The sequence below is a fragment of the Ctenopharyngodon idella genome, chromosome 6, assembly GCF_019924925.1.
Source record: "Ctenopharyngodon idella isolate HZGC_01 chromosome 6, HZGC01, whole genome shotgun sequence".
In the NCBI taxonomy this organism is placed as follows: domain Eukaryota; kingdom Metazoa; phylum Chordata; class Actinopteri; order Cypriniformes; family Xenocyprididae; genus Ctenopharyngodon; species Ctenopharyngodon idella.
In genome coordinates, this window is record NC_067225.1 from 8,395,794 (window position 1) to 8,415,584 (window position 19,791).

Below are 19,791 nucleotides of genomic sequence, written 5' to 3' on the forward strand. Positions count from 1 at the left end.
TGAGATACGTAACTAAACAATCCCAACAACTAAAGCCATTTTTCCACCAGTGAGCCAAACCATTCTCGCTGTTTAACCATTCCATTTCATGCCGATCTGGCCCAGCCTGTATGGATATGGTTTCATTTAAGCCAACCATGCTGAGAATTTCCAGGCTGAGAACGGTTTGTAATCATGCTATGCTGAATCAAGCACTAGTGGAAATATAACTGGAACCATTACTTACCGTACTTAGTACTGTTCGGCCCGATAGCGGAAAAGCGGCATAAGATTTTAATGCAGCATAAGAGTTTGCTTCAACTTAGTAGTAAAATTACTAACAATAGTGTATTTGTGTGCTGCTTTTAAATAAAATAAAAATGATAAAAAAAATTATTACAAATACTGTATTGCAGTAACGAGAATCTGTCATTCAGATCTTACCAGGTTCCCAACTGACAGCACATGGTTGAATCCTGGTGTCATGGGGTAGTGTTCCATAGCCATGAAGAGGGTGTTGAGAACAATGCAGATGGTTATGGCCAGGTCAACAAACGGATCCATCACGACCATGTTCACAATCTCCTTCACCTTCAGCCAGGCTGGATAGCAGTCCCAGATCAGGAAGCTATTGGCAAATTTGTACCAACAAGGAGGGCACTTCTGCCGTGATTCCTCGAGTTCTGTGAACACAAATTATTTACATTTTAGGACAGATCATAAATGTTGGCTTTCAAATATAAAGTTGAATTGCAAAAAATGTTGAATTGCTATAATTACTAATTGTACCCTAAGAAATAAAAAATAATAGAAGTATGTTAAAAAAGATTCCATTAGACAAATATTATTTAAAACAGAAAGGGTGTATCCCTTTCTGTAGATTCTATATACTGTCAGAAAAAAAAAAATTAAAATTACATCTTTAGGGCTACAACAGCTTGTCACTGGTGCAGTACCTATTTACGCCTAAAAGGTGCATATTAGCACCTTAATGGTACATATTAGCACATTATCAGATACGGTAAAACAGTGCACATTTGAGTACACTGCCAGAGTGACAAACTAAAATTAGATTTTTAGCACATTTTTTTCTGACAGTGCATTTAATATTTGGAATTACCAGTTTTAATATTAGGTGTGATAAATCACAATCACAATGGATTACATAAGACCAATTGCAGTTGATCACAGAAAACAGTGAAATGAATTTGTTAATTTTCATTTGATATGACCCTGTTAATATTTCACCACTCTATCATGATGCTGTGTGGAAAAAAAAATTACTTCAGATTCTATTATCTATTGCTGTAAGAAAGAAAATTACAATATTGTTTTTGAATGGGTTGCATTAATGAAACTGGGATATGAATGGCATCATGTCATTACCACAACTGACATTTAATGGGCAATCGAATATAAACCTCAATGTGATTGATCTACACAAATATGGGACATTTGAAAGTGGAATTGATATACAGGCAAGCCTAGTGTACACATACATGTACATTTAAAAAGCTTTACATGCAAAGTTACTGTGAAGTATTTTGCAGAAATAAATAGGGAAGGTGGTTTGAAAATGTATATGACACTGTATGTAGAAGAAGATTGTGAGGTTTAGTTCATATTCAATATTAGATGAATGTGTTGAGAGTGCATCAGAGGTGTTCAGAAATAAATGCAATGGCATGTCAGCAGCTACGTGACTTAAAGTCAGTGTTTAAAGGTCAGTACATGAGTGTGTGCGTGTGTTTGTGTGGTTCTGGTAAACCCTACTATGTCGGGACGAAATGATATTAAAGAGAACGTAAGAGGCACAGAACCTCTGGAGGTGTGACGTTGTCATGAAGACGAATCCTGTGACGTTGACACGAAGACCAATTTAAACCCAGAAGATGAAAATAAAAAAGCAACAAAGCTTAAAATGATCTAGGTGTCTCCTACAATTAAAACTAATGGATAATAACATTTCAATGTTTCATAATCCTTTAATCTGTATTTGGTTATAATACCGAATGAGTGATTAGCGTTATGTTCGGTTGAATGCTGCTCATTTACGCCACGATTCTATCCATATATGGGCACTGAATGTTAGTAATGGCAACTTATTGCTATTTTTCTGTGAAATGCCTCATTTCTGTTTATTAATCTATATGTTTGTGTATGGAAATGTCACTTATGTGAATTGGGGACACTTCTGTTGTATTAAGTAACAGTGAATCCTTATTATTGTTTATATATATTTAGTTTATTAATTATCTTTATTGTACTTATTATTTTTCAGACTATGTACATCTTTGAATATACATCTGTGGCCCATTCCTCTGCCTCCAATACACAGTGTTAAGCTGATTACCTGTCTCCTCATTATTTGTGCTCTGACCGGCACCCAGGGGGGTTTACTCATCCATTACCTAATCAGAACCTAAAAGTCTAAAAGCCTCTCCAACAAAATTGGTCCTTTGAGCCAGATTGAGTATTTCCTTCTGACATAATGGACTCTGATGAGGAGATTACTTGAGCATCTTGCTCCAAGCACCACACTCCTCCTCCAGCTTACCTACAGCAATATGAGGTACAATATACCCTAGGTGGACCTGTTGCTGAGTATGATGTCCCATACACCTGGGAGGCCCACCGGATTCCTCCACCATCCTTCCAGCCTTACGACACCAGCCACCCCCTCCCCCCGGTGATGACCTGGTCTGTTCTGATGGCTTACAGATCATGTCTGAGTTATAAGACTCTACAGTGTACAGACTTGAGGGAGTTGAGAGAAGTCCATGCAAAAGTCAGAGAATTAGTTTAAGTGGTTGAGTCCCTTCGTGCCAACCTCAGTCAAGCCAGAGGCCAGAACCTCTCACCAGCACAACCATTGGCATTGCAAATATCCAGTCCCCCGTGAGGCCATATGAATCTACAACCTTTGCAGAGGATAAAAACTTTGCTGAGCTTCCCCCACTGCCATGGCCTGATCCTGATGTTGACTGGAGGACACGGGTGAGGCACCCTTGCACTGTCTGACATGGGTGCCACTACTTACCAAACTGTAATCCCACAGACCCACTAGTGGACTTCCTCCCCCTCCTACCCCTAAAGAGCTTCACTAAAGATTTACTAACATCTGTGGCCATGCCCTTACCTGCCAACCATACTACAGTGCCCATTTACCTGTGATTCAACTCGGTGCCTGCTTATTCTAGTCCTTGACCTTTGCGCCAAATTTTGGGTGAACTATCCCTTTAAGAAGCCCTGCAACCTCTGCCAAGGCACCCATCTCCGTCCTCTTCATGGGGTGAATGTTAGTCCATCCCAGAAGGAGGACGGAGCTTCGCTCTTCTTGATGACAGCTCTGAGAGGACTATTCTTCTCTCCAGAGTCCTGTCGCTACCTGTCTTTGTGGGAAACCAAATCGCTGAGATCCTCTTTGGGCAACACTGATAGCAGGAACTACAACACCTGGCAGTAACTATTGGACATCACCACCCAAGAACTTCATAGTAATTTTGCTCCAGGAACTTCTCCAGAGGCTGAGGATTACCGCCCGGCTGAGGTCCTTATCCTCAAATGGGTGCAGCAAGAATCCTTCCCTGAGGACCATAAACGATTAGAGACTGGAAAGTCGGTCAGGTCCGGAAGTCAAATAGTTTCCCTAGCCCCTGAAATGGATCCGTCCAGTGGTCTGATAAGGGTAGGAGGGCGTTTGAGGAGAGTTGCAGGAGTCAATGACTCTGTTTTACATCCTCTGGTCCTCGGCTCTGCAAGCCTGCCTTCTATTCCTGTGGACTGGACTGCTTTGGACCCCTTCTCGTCAAAATTGGAAGAGGCACAGAGAAGTGGTGGGATATTCTCCTTAAATGTCTGACGACGAGAGCGGTGCATTTTGACCTACTCCCTAGAATGAGTATGGACTCATTCCTCATGGCTCTTAGAAGGTTTGTCGCAAAGAGAGGGACACCAGCAAAGTTATGGTCGGATCGAGATACAAACTTCGATGGGGGTGAAAGAGAGTTATGGGAAGCTTATGCCGCAATGCTTCCTGACCTACAGCGCCAGCTTGCTTGCCAGAGGATCCACTTCCACTTTAATCCCATTGGGTTTTGGGAGAGGGAGGTGAGATCTGTTAAATCAGTCTTGTACGCAGTTTTAGGTTCACAGTCAGTTCCAGAGGAAGTCTTAATGAACTCAAAACCCTTGGGGTATGTGTCATCAGACATGGCAGATGATGTCAAATAGTCTCCTCATGGGGCAGCCCAAATGGGTCTCTACCTCAAGCCATTTATCCAGATTCTGAGATCACTGGAGACATTCCAAGGTCTAGCAGACCAATTCTGGTCAAGGTTCATAAGAGATTATCTTCCTAGCCTCCAAACTTGGCAGAAATGGCAAGCCTCCCCACCTGACTTGAAGGAGAAAGTATTTGTTATGATTGTAGACCCCTTAACTACCTTGGAGCTTATGGCCTGTGGGACAAGTCAAGACCGGATGGTCATATCAGGTCAACTGATGTGGAGATAAAGGGCCAAGTTTATACTAGATCGGTAGCCCGTCTGGTCATCCTGCTGGCCTTACCAAAGGACGGACTTAATGATTACAACCCTGATTAGTTGAGTCGCATTTCATGAAAGCAAAGATGCTCTGCATCTTTGGGGGAAGCTGTATTAAAGGCTCCATCAAGAAGGACTTTTATTTTGAAACCACAGTCGAAGTAATATTCTAGTAGCGAGCAACACAGTTAGTTGAGCTGCTGCTATCTGCTGTGTCACTGTTATCTGTTTGAGCCGCCAGCTGAAAGAATGTTAATTCCAGTTTGTTTGTGGTGATTGCTGCAGATGTACCATCAAGGTGTTAGTCACTGACCTCAAAGTAAGCCATTTGCATTATATTTGGGTTTACAGTGTTCTGAATGGTACTGTATTTATTCTCTGTTACATATGTGCATGCCCAGACATGTCCTGTAGTGATCATTCCATGTTATTCAGATTGGTAGTATTATTTAACATGTGATTATTCATTCTTTATTAAGATGCAGATCAGTGGTACAGGTTCTTAATGATGTGATGTTAATCTGTATTCGGTTATAATACAGAACGAGTGAATAGTGTTATGTTTGGTTGAATGCTGCTCATTTACACCACGATTCTATACATATATGGGCATCATATGTTAGTAATGGCAACTTATCACTTATGGTGTTTATTTTTCTGTGAAATGCCTCATTTATTTTTATTAAACTCTATGTTTATGTATGGAAACTTCATTGATGTGAATTGGGGATACTTCTGTGGTATTATGTAACAGTGAATGTTTATTATTGTATATATATATATATATATATATATATATATATTTAATTTATTCATTATCTTAATTGTACTAATTTTTTTAGACTATGAACATCTTTGAATATACATCTGTGGCCCATCCCTCTGCCTCCAATACACAGTGTTAAGCTGATTACCTGTCTCCTCATTATTTGTGCTCTGACGACACCCAGGAGAGCGCAAGCCTCTCCAACAATACTGTATGTCATATTTACATTTTTGATGTTGTCAATATGTTGATATTGTACATGTTAAAATGTCCAAACATACAAAAATATATGCATGCTAGAAGCACACTTTACATAACTACATGTAAGTGAGTGTGTGCTTATGTATGTATTCTGTATGTGCAAATTTGAGGTTAGTGTGTGTGTGTCAGACCTTCCATAGTATTTGTCAGAATGCTGGCCACACTCAGAGCTCTTTTTCTGGCAACTGTTTCGTCCAGATAATCAGATGGCTGGTGTGATCCTGAACGTTTCTTACGTGCCTCAGACTCAGTGGTCGTGCCCTAGAAAGAAAAAAAAAAACACCATGAGGACTGAGCATAATATTGTTCACATATAAGCTGTAGTTTCCTTATGGGTTACACATTTATTTTTGTGTATTTCAATTGCTCTACCTCTGGTAACAAACGTCCGATTGGTGATGTTGGCACAGATGTCCCGCCCACCAGTGACACCACTCCATTGCAATCAACTGTGCAATGCATTTTCCCATTGGCTGGGAGCATAATCCTGGGGGCAAGGCTGCAGTGACTGACAGTGGAACTTCGTCTCTCAATACAACGAGGTACGAAGAGCGAGCCACGCCGACTGTCGCTATCCTCAAAAGTGCTGTGCTCATCGTCTGCAAAATCATTCTCTGAGCCAAAGTCTCGTGCTCTACCACGAAAACTGAAAAGACTCGCACGACTGTTCCTCCTCGGGGAGAAGAGAGATCCACGAATGCTGAGAAGAGACTGAAAAAGAGATCAAAATAAAAATGAGTATTTATGTGTCCATTAAATTACTAATCACTAATCTTTGAAGGTGAATAGCTTGCTTCTTTGTGACTCTAATACTGCATTGAAAAATAATTCATAATTAAGGAACACATACACACACACACACACACACACACATGGTTTCTCTGAAATCTACTATCTTTGTACTAAATTGCCTGTAGATTTGGTTGTGTTTGTTATGACATCAAAATTCATGCTCTTTGGATTTGCATTCTGCAATCTGACGGCATTTCTATCATCAGCTGGTGCAAAATATGTAAAAATTAATTCATTTTGTTTCTAAAGTTTATATTTGTTATAATATGTCATGTGCTCATAATACTGTATGTCATATTTCATTGTAACTGCATATCTGATTTGTTTTATTGTAGATGCCGTCATCAACCCTTTGTGAAGGCAGCATGTATGTTTTCCCTTATATAATAGATTCTGGTGGATTGCATTTGTTCAGACTTGTTAGAATTAATTGAAACCACATCTCTGTAATCCTCTGTGTACAAGTGCATTACTGAACATTTTGATGAGCTAAAATAAAGAATTTAACAATTTTCTGTCTCAGACTGTCACACTTCTTGCCTGGGAGCTGTAGCCGATTAGCACTCCACCCACCTAAATTCAGTATCTTGAGAAGCTGAGAACTATCCGAAGAACACAGAAACGTTCATCAAACCTTATTTCCCACAATGCCACACAAATGAGGAAGTCACCTGATTTGGAGTGGAACATTTCTTCTCATATGAGAGTCGGTTGGCATCTATGGATAATCGAAATCCAGACCGTCTGATACTGTCCTCTGAGGCGGACTTATGGAACTTCTCCTGATCGGCTTTCTCTTCTTCTTCCCTTTGTTTTCTTTTCTTCCTCCTGTTCCTTCTCTCTTTAGCGCTCTTGGAGCTGAGTCTGGACCCCCCGGAGGAGCTTTCCTCTGACAAGCCCCCCCTCCCGCTGTACTCCCCACTCTCTGTTGCTGCTGCCGCGGCAACCTGCCAGCCAATCACAGCACAAGCACCGTTGTTAGGGGCAACCAGGGGTAGACTCAGTTCAAGCTTACATACCGAAAGCAGAGACAAGAGACGGATAAACAGTGAGCATTGAAGAAGGAAGGAAGATCGCTTTATGTGATCAGACTAAATTACAGGTATTAGTCACATAGTTGACCTTGCTGCTTTATTACATTCTCACTAATCCTTACTACTGCATAATGTTTTTAACTTTCTTTTTTAACTTCCTTATTATGTCTTTGTGACTAACATTTGGAATCTCATACAATAACCCCAATTATTGTAATCAAAACTCGTCATCTATCTATCTATCTATCTATCTATCTGTCTATCCATCCATCCATCCATCCATCAATCCGCCACCATAGAGAACACATAGTCGCCATTTTGAAATTAATTCTGCATCTTGCTCTTTTTTTGTCTCTGTTTCTCTTTTTCTGTTTTCCTCTTATTTCTCTCTTTTTCATGTTTACTAGGAGAAAGGACACTCCCTCCCTCTCTCTCATTATCTGTCGGTTTCCATGGCGACAGGACAGTGTTAGCCACAGCAAGTGTGGTGCTGAGAAACTTCAGAGATGATGAAGGCATAGGAAGAGATCTAAGATCAGGAAACTAGTATAAAATAATGATCAAAACAAAAATAATGAGAACAAATAATAACTGTAAATCAATGTGAAAAACTGTCTGTCTGTTCAAGTGAACGTACGTTTGTGCAGTACGAGTTTGCGTGTGTTTGTTTGATACCTGTGCCTCTTCTTGTTGTCTCTTTAGCTGTTCCAGCATGGCTTGAAACTCTTCTTCTTTCTGTTGGGCCTCTTCTATGGTGGCCTGGTTCTGCTCATCATATGCCATGGCCACCACAGCCAGGATGAGATTCACCAGATAAAAGGAGCCCAGAAAGATCACAAGAACAAAGAAGATCATATAGGGCTTTCCAGCTGCACGCAGGGTCTGTGAGAGACAGAACACACAAACACAAACAAAATGTTACAAAAATGCTTCTTTTGTAAAAAAAGAGAATGAGAAAGCAAATTAAAAGATACAAATTAGTCAATGGAGAGATGTTAATGTGGTCCAATGCTTAGGTGGGTTGCCAAGTGCTTGGGATGAAGTCTAATTCTTTTTTGCTAATGCTAATAAAATATCACTTACTACACAAAAAAGAACCTGCCCTGCATCCAAAAATGCCTATTTCTTTACTATATAGTAGGTGTGTTCAAAGACAGTAGGGGAAAAGTACCCAAATGACCTACTACTTCGGCAGAGATTGAGGAGTGTGCATCCAAAGGCCACAGGAAAGGAGTTGTGAATGGCAGTGAAGTGATGCAACTGATGCCGTAGGTCACATGACAAAGCCAACATGGTGGATGTGGTCTGTATGGATTTCATTTGTACTACACATATTCCAGCCAGCTAAATTCCTTACAAGAACTTAAATAATTTGTATACAACAAGAACATTTTTTGACTGTCCTCATTACATTGTATGTTTGATTTCTTTGTGCAGCCTGCATGGATTTATCTTGCCATTATTTTGTGTCAGATTGCCTTTTTCGCATTCAATTAGCTAACAACTCATATAAAACTGAATTATTTTGTCAAAGTCAAAGCTGTACCTGCTGGTAGAGGTTTTCCCAGAAGTCTTGTGTCATGAGTCGGAAGAGTGAGAGGAAGGCCCAGCTGAACGTGTCAAAGCTTGTGTAGCCGTAGTCAGGATTACGCCCTGCTTTTATGCATGAGAAGCCCTCTGGGCACTGCCTGTAATCCCCACCAATTAAAAAAGGTTTTTCAGTATATGCAGTGAATAAGAGTAAGCCATTTATTTGGCTTACACCATATCAGTGGTTCAGTGGCCTCAGAAAACTTCAGGGGTCCCAATTAGTCTTAATTATGTATTTTTAATGCATTTTTATTACAACAGAAGTACCATAGGTACACGATAGCTTAAATAGGAGGATCTTCAAATATTGTCTTGGACAAAGGGGGGTGCCCCTTGGAGTCAAAAAGGCTGAGAACCACTGCATTTCATACACTTAACCAATTAAAAAGGGAGATATGTTAGATTGTTAAGAAAACCTGCAAAACTTGTCTTTGTTACAAAAATTGTATCTATATTCTAATAACTATAAGGACATGTTTTAATTTGAACTGGCATGTAAAATCTGAAAGAACATATATTTACCCTGCATCACTTGAATTTCCACACAGCAAAGCATCTCTGCGGCCTGGGAGGTAATAATAGTTTTCTAAAAGGGAAAAGGGCATAAGATAAATGTTAAGATAAATAATAAAAAGATAAGAAGCAGAACATATACACACAAAGATGCATAAGTTTCTAGCCCTGAATCCTGTAGCTTGAAGGAAGTGTCTAAATGAAAGCTAGCCTTTAAATCACACTCACTGCTGGGAACACACATTCACACATACACACACACCCCCATAAGAGTGCTTTAAGCACTAGATGACTAATTTTTCTTGGGCCAGTGGAGCACTCCTTACATCCGCAAGAACGTGCAGTGTCAACAAGCATCTCAATAACACACACACACACACATTCTTCACTTACTCTCATCACTAATGTACTCTGTCCAGTTAAAGGTGGAGTTGTGCCGCTCTAAGCCATTACTATAGCTCAGCGTGGCAGTGAGGTTTTCAGTGACATTGACTTCCGGAATCTTCACACACTTCTGCCGCAGGTTTCCCATGAAGAGCTGCAGTCCGATCAGAGCAAACACACTCAGACAGAACACCGTCAGGATCATCACGTCTGACAGCTTCTTCACGGACTGGATCAGAGCTCCAACGATGGTCTTCAGCCCTGAAGAACACGCAATGGTGGTCACAAACACAGCACTGCGCACAACAACTCAAACACAGTGTGAGTATGCCTATGTTACAACTATATAGATATGAAAAAGATCTTATGGTAACACTTTATAATAAGGTACAATCTGTTAACATAACATAATAGCTATGTTAAATAACATTTATTAGTCTTAGATATTATTAATTCTTACATTTACTAATATATTTATACCTTTTTTCTGTGTAAATTAAGATTATCACAAACATGAATAACAATAAACAATAGTGTATTTATACCATGAATCTAAATACTGTAAAATACTTGTTAGTTCATAATGCATAATGCATTAAATAATGTTAACAAATCATACCTGATTGTTAAAGTGTTACTGTTTCTGTCATCCTGATATATATGTACATATATTTTTCCAGGAATGGTTCACCCAGAAACACATTATTTATTCACCCTCGTGTTATTCCAAACCTTTGTGCTGTTATTTTTCCTTGAAAGCACAAAAAGGAAATTTAAAGGGGACATATCATGAAAATGATATTATAATCGGGTCCCCAGTGCATCTACCAACCCAGAAAATGTGAGAAGGGACAACCCAGTAGCTTTGTTTTAGTAAACCTTTCTCTGCAAGCATGTGAAAAAATGAGCTGCTCAGATTTCACTACCCCTTTGTGATGTAGAAAGGGGATCTTATAATAATATTACCACCCCTTAATCTGCACGTTTCCACCCATGGCGCCGCCATCTTGTTTTCTCAAGCGCCAACGGTGTACCAGTAACACTGGTCCTGGAGTGCAGCTGTCCTGCACACTTTAGCTACAGCTCTGATCAAACACACCTGAATGTCGTCAGGATTACTAAAGCTACGTGAAGAAAGGTGAGTTGGGTCGGAGCAAAACTCCGCAGGACAGCAGCACTCAAGAACGACTGTCCCTGAGCTTGTGATATGACTCAGCTATGTAAACATTATCACTGATCTGTTAACGGCTATAATAGTAAACTTAAGTCTTTATAAACTCCTGGCATCTGAGCCACTAAGGACGCAGTGGTGTAATTTTACTTATGAAAAGAATGTGTCCAGATAAATTCATGTATGTGCAAGTAATTTTACACCAGCTTTGCACACGAGGATCAGTAAAACAGGATTTGCACAGAAGTTGATTCTCAAAGATGGATCGATACCAACTGTTCATGATCCAATTTCATATATATTTTGTGATGTTTACAAATTGTCTTTCTGAATGTGTTCCGTTAGCATGTTGCTAATGTACTGTTAAATGTGGCAAAAGTTACCATTGTTTCTTACTGTATTCACAGAGACCAGAGCCATGTTGTTATTTTCCTTTTTAACCCGAAAACACTTGCAGTCTGTATAATTCATAAACGCATCTTCACTTTTATTGAGTCTCTCCAACAGCGTAACTTTATCCACATTACCCGTGCAGCATGCTATCAAACTCATTCAGAATCGAATGTTAGCAAACATCCACAAAATACATGCCATACCTACGTGATCTGATATGCTGCATCACAAACAGTTTGTAATGATAAATTTTGAGAGTAATATTTGCTGTGTGAGCTTCTCTTGCATTGTTTATGCCTCAGTGTATTGGAATCGTGAGCTCAGGGGTGGGGAGCACAAGCTCATTTGCATTTAAAGGTACACACACCAAATCAGCGCAATTTTTCTCCCACCCAAAAATAGACATTTGAAACATGGTATAATAAAAAAATCCACGGGGTATTTTGAGCTGAAACTCTACAGACACATTGTGGAGACACCTGAGACTTATGTTACATCTTGTAAAAAGGGGCATAATAGGTCACCTTTAAAAGGTTCTTTACACAGTTCATAGCAACCACAGCTGTCAATATCCAAAAAATATCCACAAAAGCACCATAAAAGTGTCCTATTCATATTTGGTCCACTACATTTTAAGCTTTCTGAAGCTTTGTGTGAGGAAAAATCTCTGTTGATGTGTCAACGTCAGGTTTGGTGACATTTAGAAAATCTTCTGTAGCGTACCTTTAAATTAAGACTCAAATTCTGATATGTCCTTCACACATGCTATCTTAAAAAACAGCATATAGGTTTGGTTTGGAATAAGGTTTGGAGGATGAATAAAGAGGGAAAAAAATGGCAGAATTTTCATTTTTGGCTGAAGTATTTCTTTAAAATCTGGCAGTATACAACATTGATTTTAATTTTGACATTACAGATCCTTTAATCATTTCTTTGGACTAGAATAACAATACAAATATAAAACACTGTTTTAGGTATTATAAATTAGTAAAAAAACAAAAAAAAACAATCAGAAGCTTTTGGTGATTAAAACATGGTTTTAAATATTAGTGTACATGTTAGTTGAATAAATGTTTGTGATATTGCGTATTAACAACATTAAAGCATGCAGTGTAGGACAGTGAGTGGACGTGTAGCATGTGCGTGCGTGCGTACATGTGTGTCTGTGCTTTACACACACACACAGCACGGGATATAACGGACACGGCCGACGATGCGCATGCACATAGAACTCAAACAGCAGACAGAGGAGAAGAGAAGAGTAGAGGGTCTCAAGTTCTCTATCTCAGACTATAGGCTTCAGCAATGTCTCATGCAAAAGAAAAACAACACAACTCAAAAAATGCCCAGTTGTCTATTTCCCAAGGCATGATGGGAGACCTTTCCCAAGGCGTGATGGTCTTTGGGAAATAACAGCGCAGAGCCCGGCAAAAGGGTTATAAGGAAAACTACAGAATGTGTTTTTAAAAGCCTGGAATCCCGTTTTTTACACCCGAGCGGATTCCTGCTTTCTCTGACCGCTTGGAGCGACAGAATGAGAGAGAAAGGCCAGCGGAGGAGGGGATGGAGTGAGCGAGAGCTCAGATGAAGAGAGAGGCAGCCTGTGAGCTAGCCCTCACCTGGAATCACTGATATAGTTTTGAGTGCTCGTAAAACCCTGAAGGTTCTCAGTGCTGAGACATTGCCCAGATCCACAAATTCTGTTACATATCTGTAGGGAGGGGAGGGAGGAGGGGGAGGGGTCACACGCACACACACGCACGCACAAACACACACACGCACATGTTAGGACAGGACAGGGCAGCAGAGGGAAACGTCACACAGAGACACACACCTGACTGACACTCGTGTTTACGCGCACACGCATGCGCACGTCTATACACACACACACGCACACATACATCCCTTACCTGGGATGACTGAGATAGTTTTCAAAGCTCTGAGCACTCTGAAAGTGCGGAGAGCTGACACATTGCCTAGGTTTACAAACTCAGTTACATACCTGTAGAATCAAATAGAGAGTTACCACAAGCACACGCACGCCAACACACTCGCTCAAACTCACACAACTGCAACCGACATGGATTCACCAGCTTTCCTTCATCAATGTGTCCAAAACTATCTGAGCAAACTCTCATTAACAGTTCAGGGAAAACAGTGTACAGTCTCATTTCTCTTATGTTTTTAAAAAATAGAGCTGCAGGATTAATCGTTAAAATATCACAATCTCGATTCAAAGGCCCACGCAATCTTATTCCTAAATGATGTCTATTATGTACGATCACAGCGGAACATTCAAATCTGTGCTGGCGCTGCCGCTGACCCAGAGAGAGCAGTGTATAGGCATAGGTATGAAACAGTCTTTTCAACCACACAGTATTATTAATTCTGTCTTACAAAAACTCAAATGAATTACTGGGATAAAAGTTTATAGTTTAAGTTTATACTGAAGTCTACAGTAGTGCTCAAAATAAAGCAAATCACCTTTTGAAAGTAACTTGATGCTTCAAACAAAGATTACATAAATATCATTGTTACACCAGTAGGTGGCGACAAGTGACTGTTAAAAAATGTATTTGTCATTGAATCACGGAACCCCGCACATGACATGCAAGAAAAAAAGTAAATCATGCACAGGATTTACTAATTAGTAAATTGTGCGCACTTTTTATAAATCAAGGGAACGAATTAGTAAATCTTGCGCACAGTTTAGCCTATTTTTTTTCCTGCATGTCATGTGCGGGGCTCCGTACATTCAAGAGATTTGTTCAAAAATGCTGATTCATCCAGTAATGAAACAAGTGAAGTCTTTTTGAGTGAGTCATTGAATCATTCATTCAAACCGATTCTTTAAAAACAATAATTCATTTAAATTAATTTGCTTATTAATTACAGTGGCAAGAAAAAGTATGTGAACCACTTGCAGAATCTGTGAAAATGTTAATAATTTTAACAAAATAAAGGAGATAATACAAAATGCATGTTATTTTTTATTTAGTACTGTCCTGAGTAAGATATTTTACATAAAAGATGTTTACATATAATCCATAAGACAAAAAAATTTATTAAAATGACCCCATTCATAAGTATGTGAACCACTGATTCTTAATACTGTGTGTGGTTACCTGGATGATCTATGACTGTTTTTTTGTTTTGTGATGGTTGTTGATGAGTCCCTTGTTTGTTCTGAGCAGTTAAACTGAGCTCTGTTCTTCAGAAAAATCTCCAGGTCCCAAAAATTCTTCAGTTTTCCAGCATCTTTTGCATATTTGAACCCTTTACAGCAGTGACTGAATGATTTTGAGATCCATCTTTTCACATGGAGGACAACTGAGGGACTCAAACACAACTATTAAAAAAGGTTCAAACATTCACTGATGCTCCAGAAGGAAACACGATGCATTAAGAGTCAGGGGTGAAAACTTTTGAACAGGATGAAAAGGTCCAAATTTTTCTTATTTCACTTGAATATCATATTTTTTCATTTAGTACTGCCCTTCGGAAGCAACAGAAGATACTTGCATGTTTCCCAGAAGACAAATTAAATACAATTTACCTTGATCTTCAAATTCCAAATGTTTTCACCCCCCATCTATTAATGCATCATGTTTTTTTCTGGAGCATCAGTGAATGTTTAAACCTTTTTTAATAGTTGTGTTTGAGTCCCTCAGTTGTCCTCAGTGTGAAAAGACGGATCTCAAAATCATTCAGTCACTGTTGTAAAGGGTTCAAATATGCAAAAAATGCCGGAAAACTGAAGAATCTGCAGGACCTGGAGGATTTTTCTGAAGAACAGAGCTCAGTTTAACTGCTCAGGACAAACAAGGGACTCATGAACAACCATCACAAAACAAAAAAACAGTCGTAGATCATTCAGGTAACCACACACAGTATTAAGAATCAATGGTTCACATACTTATGAATGGGGTTTTTTGTCTTGTGGATTATATGTAAACATCTTTTATGTAAAATATCTTACTCAGGACAGTACTAAATAAAAAATAACATGCATTTTGTATTATCTCCTTTATTTTGTTAAAATTATTAACATTTTCGCAGATTCTGCAAGTGGTTCACATATTTTTTCTTGCCACTGTATATTTTAAATAGTATGCAGCGATTAACATTTTGTCAGAAACTCTAGTAAATGATATGTTATTTTGTTTAGTTGTCTATTCAGAATCGTGGGAGAATCGTGATCTCTATTTTAAACCAAAAAAAATGTGATTTTCAATTTATCCAGAATCATGCAGCTCTAATACAAATTAATATGCATTAGAGGCAGTTGTCCTCAGAAATACTCACGCCATCAGAATGACACTGAAATCCAGCCAGTTCCAGGGGTCTCGCAGGAAAGTGAACTTCCCCACGCAGAAGCCCCGTGCCAGGATCTTAATCAGGGACTCGAAGGTGTAGATCCCTGTGAACGTGTACCTGAATGCACACAAACAAATCTTCACCACCGTTCAAAAAAATTAAGAACAATGAAATATGAAATTAAAACAATCAAGTGTTAAAGACCCCATGTAATGATTTGTCAAATGCTATTTTATTTCCGGCGTTGACGAATTTCCTTTTGAAAAAGAACTTTGGGGCAAGGAATACTAATAGACTTACAGTAAGTAAAAATTATTTACTTACTCTTAAATCTTTTAACATGAAACAAAAAAGAGAAATGTCTAAAGGCCAATTCACACTGCACCGACAGATGCCAACCAGATTACAGTGTGCCATTTCTCAGACATTCCAAGACCCGACAAATGCAGATTCAACATGTTCAATCGGCGAAAACAAGCGCTGACCAACGCTGACAGACACCGACACGGGTAACATACTGATCTGACAAAACCCGACAGAGTGTCTGTTGCTGTCTGTTGGTGCAGTGCGAATTGGCCTTAAGAAGAGAAATAAGAACATTAAAAGCATAAGGGGCCATGCACACAAAGCACATTTTTGCGGTTAAAACACAAGTCAGTGGAACAAAAAAAACCAAACAAAAAAAAAAAAACACAAGGTTTAGAGACATGTTTTTTAAAAGTTGAACTTTTAATTTTAACTTGAGCGGCGCATTTAGAATGGTCGATGTCATGCGCGGTTTCATCATTTTATAACTTTAAGCAATCTGCTTAACTAATTCAGTTTTATTTTCAGAGTTTTATAGTACCACGAAACTTTATTGCAGTTTTTAATGTTGTTTTAGTTATTTCTTAAAAACCAAATGACATTTAAAAAAAAATGAAAAATTGAAATAAAAAAGACAAGAATCTTGAACATTTAAGAAATTAAATGAACATTTAAATTAATCCACAAATAAATTATGATTTATAATATGCAGATGATTTAATGATTAACATAAATTAAGCCTATTATTAATAAGGGAACAATACCCATCTTTATATTAAGCATGATAATTAATTTAACAACTAAATGGCATTTATTACATGGCTCTCTATAATATGTGATTTTGATTGGTCAATCGCAGCATTTAGTAGACAGACATATTCACTGTTGTCCATGGCAATGCTGAATCATGTTTCATACAAATGCAATTGGTGCCATCTTGCGTTTCATTTAATGACTGCATTGAAAAAAGATTTCAGAGAACTTCAGTTTAGTATTAATTGTAACACTTTAAAATAAGGTTCATTAGTTAACTAGTTAACATGAACTAATAGTGAACTGCACTTCTACAGCATTTATTAATCTTTATTAATGTTAATTTCAACATATACTAATACATTATTAAAATCAAGAGTGTTACCATATTAATATTACTGTAATATTGTTGCACCCTGTCAGGGTAGATTTTGTTGCTGACTGTACATTATCTCTTACATAACACATAATAAACAAAAGGCAAGTTACAGCACAGTGTATATTCTCCAAATATTCTCGCATATGCATTAAATATCGCTGCATGGGGACGAAAACAAAAATGAACTAATAACGGATAATAACTCAGAAATCCAAACTTGGCAGCATGATTTTTCTTAATTTAACTTGTGAATTTGTTTCATCAGTCTTGCATGCTTCACATTTGTTGTGGCAGGTCATGAGTACGCGAAGACATTATTAAACGATTATTATATTCTGTAAGTGGTCCTCTCCTTCAGACATACTTCTCAATGTATGTTTTGTTTACACTCTCGTTCTCAGTCTGATGGGGCACACAATGGGTGTGTTACTTCCCTGGAAATCTTCCACTGCAGTAAGATATTTGTATAAAAATTTATTTTTATAGCTGCACCAGATAATCTCCGGTCACTCTGGGAGCTGAAGGAAGGAAATCACACGTTCAATACACAGTGGTTGCAAAGAAGATTGATCATTCAATTCTAAAATTAAAAATTGGACCAAGAGATTTGTTTGAAATATCACTGACTCAATGATCCGGTCACAGCAGTTCTTGAATCATCAAGATTACCTGTGAATAATGACTATTTTCAGTCACTTCCTCACACAAAGTTATTGTATGGCTTTAGAAAACTTGAAATATAGCCTATATTATAGTAGAATATATATTAGTCTTCAGTATTAGTCTTCTTTTTTTTTTAGTTTTTCTTTTTCTTTTTTCTATTCCATTGTTATTCAGTAACAGCTGGTATTTCAAGGTAGGGTAGGCAATGTTTTTCATAAACACTTTTTTGTTATTCTGGTTGAAACTCTCTTCACATCCTAATAGCAATAAATAATAGAAGTGGTCTAAATATTAAAACATGTACATATATCTTCTGTCGAAGAGAAGTCCGAATGCAGTAATTGGAAGCAAACAAACAGCAGCCACATTTTACAGTTCCTCCTTAACCATGTTGTATGTATATATGTTCTAACTGTAATTACAAGATGGCAACCTGTGACTTTCTACATTCGAAGCTGTTCGCGTCCTCAGACTCGGATTTATGCGTTTCTATGTCAACACTATCAACGGCGAAATTAATCTTCAGCAGTCAGGCGGTACAAGTAAGAGCTCTGTAAGTTGTTTACATTCATTATTATTATAATTTTATGTGCTTTGAGACAAAAGGTAATTTAACGCCGTCTCTCAAAACGCTTTGCAGACTCTGCTCTGGCTGTGCGCGTTCATGTGTTTTGGAGGAGGTGTGGCTTTGGGTAGTGCTGTGAAGGGAGGGTGGGACCATCTTATGCTTTCAAAGCTAGCTTGCTATTGATAGCCTCTCCAAAATTGCCTATATATATCATATATAAATATATAAATTAGGGGGATATGACACATCTTACAGAGCATTTTATTGGACAAAAATTCGCCCATTCAAGTGCATAGAAGATCGTCAATATGTTAAGACCATTGCTCCAGAATATTGATAATGTTGTCAACATTTAGGAGTACACTAGGACAGAGATGGTCCAAATGCTAACATAAATGGACTAAAAGCCACAAAACTAAAATTTTGATTTATTGGGGTATTTAACAACTGTTAATCAGGTTAGATTGTAAACTTTCTAAAAATCTATGCATAAGATGTGACTTACTCCACGTTCTTGGCCCAGTCCGGGGGATTGCTGAGGGTCATGAAGGCGCAGTTGGTCAAGATTGTGCACATGATCACAAAACTGAACAGCGTAAGCAGAAGTCAAGGAATATACACAAAGAAAACACACAAATACATATACACAACCAGACCAAATCTCAGCCTCAAATGACATAGGCAAAAGGTTCAATGCCTGTAGGAAAGAATTAATCACTGAATTTGCCAAATATATGAAAGATATCAAAAGTTATGTTTGAGGCACTTACAAATTAAATTTACAGAAGCAGAACTCTAATTCTGCTGTATGTACAATACCACTCAAAAGTTTGGGGTCAGTAAGATTTATTTTTTACAAAATTGATACTTTAATTCAGTAAGGATGCATTAAATTGATCAAAAGTGACAGTAAATACTTTTAAATTGTCACAAAATTTATCAACTCTTTGATCTATTCATCAAGAAATCTTTAAAAAAAAATGTATCACAGTTTCCAAAGAAATACTGTATGAAGCAGCATTGATAATAATAAGAATTATTTCTTGAGCACCAAATCAGCATATTAGGATGATTTCTGAAGGATCATGTGACACTAATGATGCTGAAAATTCGGCTTTGCATCACAGGAATAAATTGCATTAATGTATATTAAAATAGAAAACTTATTTTAAATTGTAATATTTCACAATATTACTGTTTTTTAAATCAAATAAATGCAGTCTTGGTGAGCATAAGAGACATCTTTAAAAAAAAAAACACTACAAAATTTTACAGAGCCCAAACTTTTGAACTGTATATGTAAAAACAAAACAAATTTAGTTTGTTCCCTTTACATGTTGGTCAGATTGTCAGATGTTGGTTCTTGTTAACACGGACC

At 38.1% G+C, this 19,791-nt stretch overlaps 2 protein-coding genes and 1 long non-coding RNA gene across 9 annotated transcripts in view; 2 read left to right on the top strand and 1 right to left on the bottom strand.

Annotated features, from left to right (window-relative positions):
• The window catches only part of scn1lab (sodium channel, voltage-gated, type I like, alpha b), a 51,077-nt gene that overhangs the window by 23,228 nt on the left and 8,058 nt on the right, over window positions 1–19,791 (bottom strand). For 3 of the 6 annotated variants that reach the window (XM_051896732.1, XM_051896734.1, XM_051896737.1), the window contains exons 4-14: window positions 18,919–19,008; window positions 15,733–15,861; window positions 13,338–13,429; window positions 9,873–10,124; window positions 9,489–9,552; window positions 8,923–9,064; window positions 8,052–8,258; window positions 7,014–7,352; window positions 5,923–6,261; window positions 5,682–5,811; window positions 424–662 (exon numbers count right to left, since the gene is read on the bottom strand). In XM_051896732.1, coding sequence (XP_051752692.1) covers window positions 424–662; window positions 5,682–5,811; window positions 5,923–6,261; window positions 7,014–7,352; window positions 8,052–8,258; window positions 8,923–9,064; window positions 9,489–9,552; window positions 9,873–10,124; window positions 13,338–13,429; window positions 15,733–15,861; window positions 18,919–19,008 — 2,023 coding nt within the window. Of the gene's footprint in view, window positions 1–423; window positions 663–5,681; window positions 5,812–5,922; window positions 6,262–7,013; window positions 7,353–8,051; window positions 8,259–8,922; window positions 9,065–9,488; window positions 9,553–9,872; window positions 10,125–13,046; window positions 13,139–13,337; window positions 13,430–15,732; window positions 15,862–18,918; window positions 19,009–19,791 lie in introns of all 6 variants that reach the window. The other 3 variants (XM_051896733.1, XM_051896736.1, XM_051896735.1) reach the window with 3 other exon arrangements.
• On the top strand, window positions 4,346–7,324 carry LOC127514191 (uncharacterized). Of its 2 annotated transcripts, none has more exons than XR_007930580.1 (3): window positions 4,346–4,842; window positions 5,366–5,500; window positions 7,190–7,324. It is a non-coding gene; the product is annotated as an uncharacterized LOC127514191 (long non-coding RNA). The 2 variants fall into 2 exon arrangements; XR_007930579.1 differs by lacking the exon at window positions 7,190–7,324 and adding an exon at window positions 5,961–6,110 and having other exon boundaries at window positions 4,365–4,842.
• The window catches only part of cobll1a (cordon-bleu WH2 repeat protein-like 1a), a 34,266-nt gene continuing 24,639 nt past the window's right edge, over window positions 10,165–19,791 (top strand). Inside the window, exon 1 of the mRNA XM_051896742.1 lies at window positions 10,165–10,184. The gene's annotated coding sequence lies outside the window, so the exon portion shown is untranslated. The remainder of the gene's footprint in view (window positions 10,185–19,791) is intronic.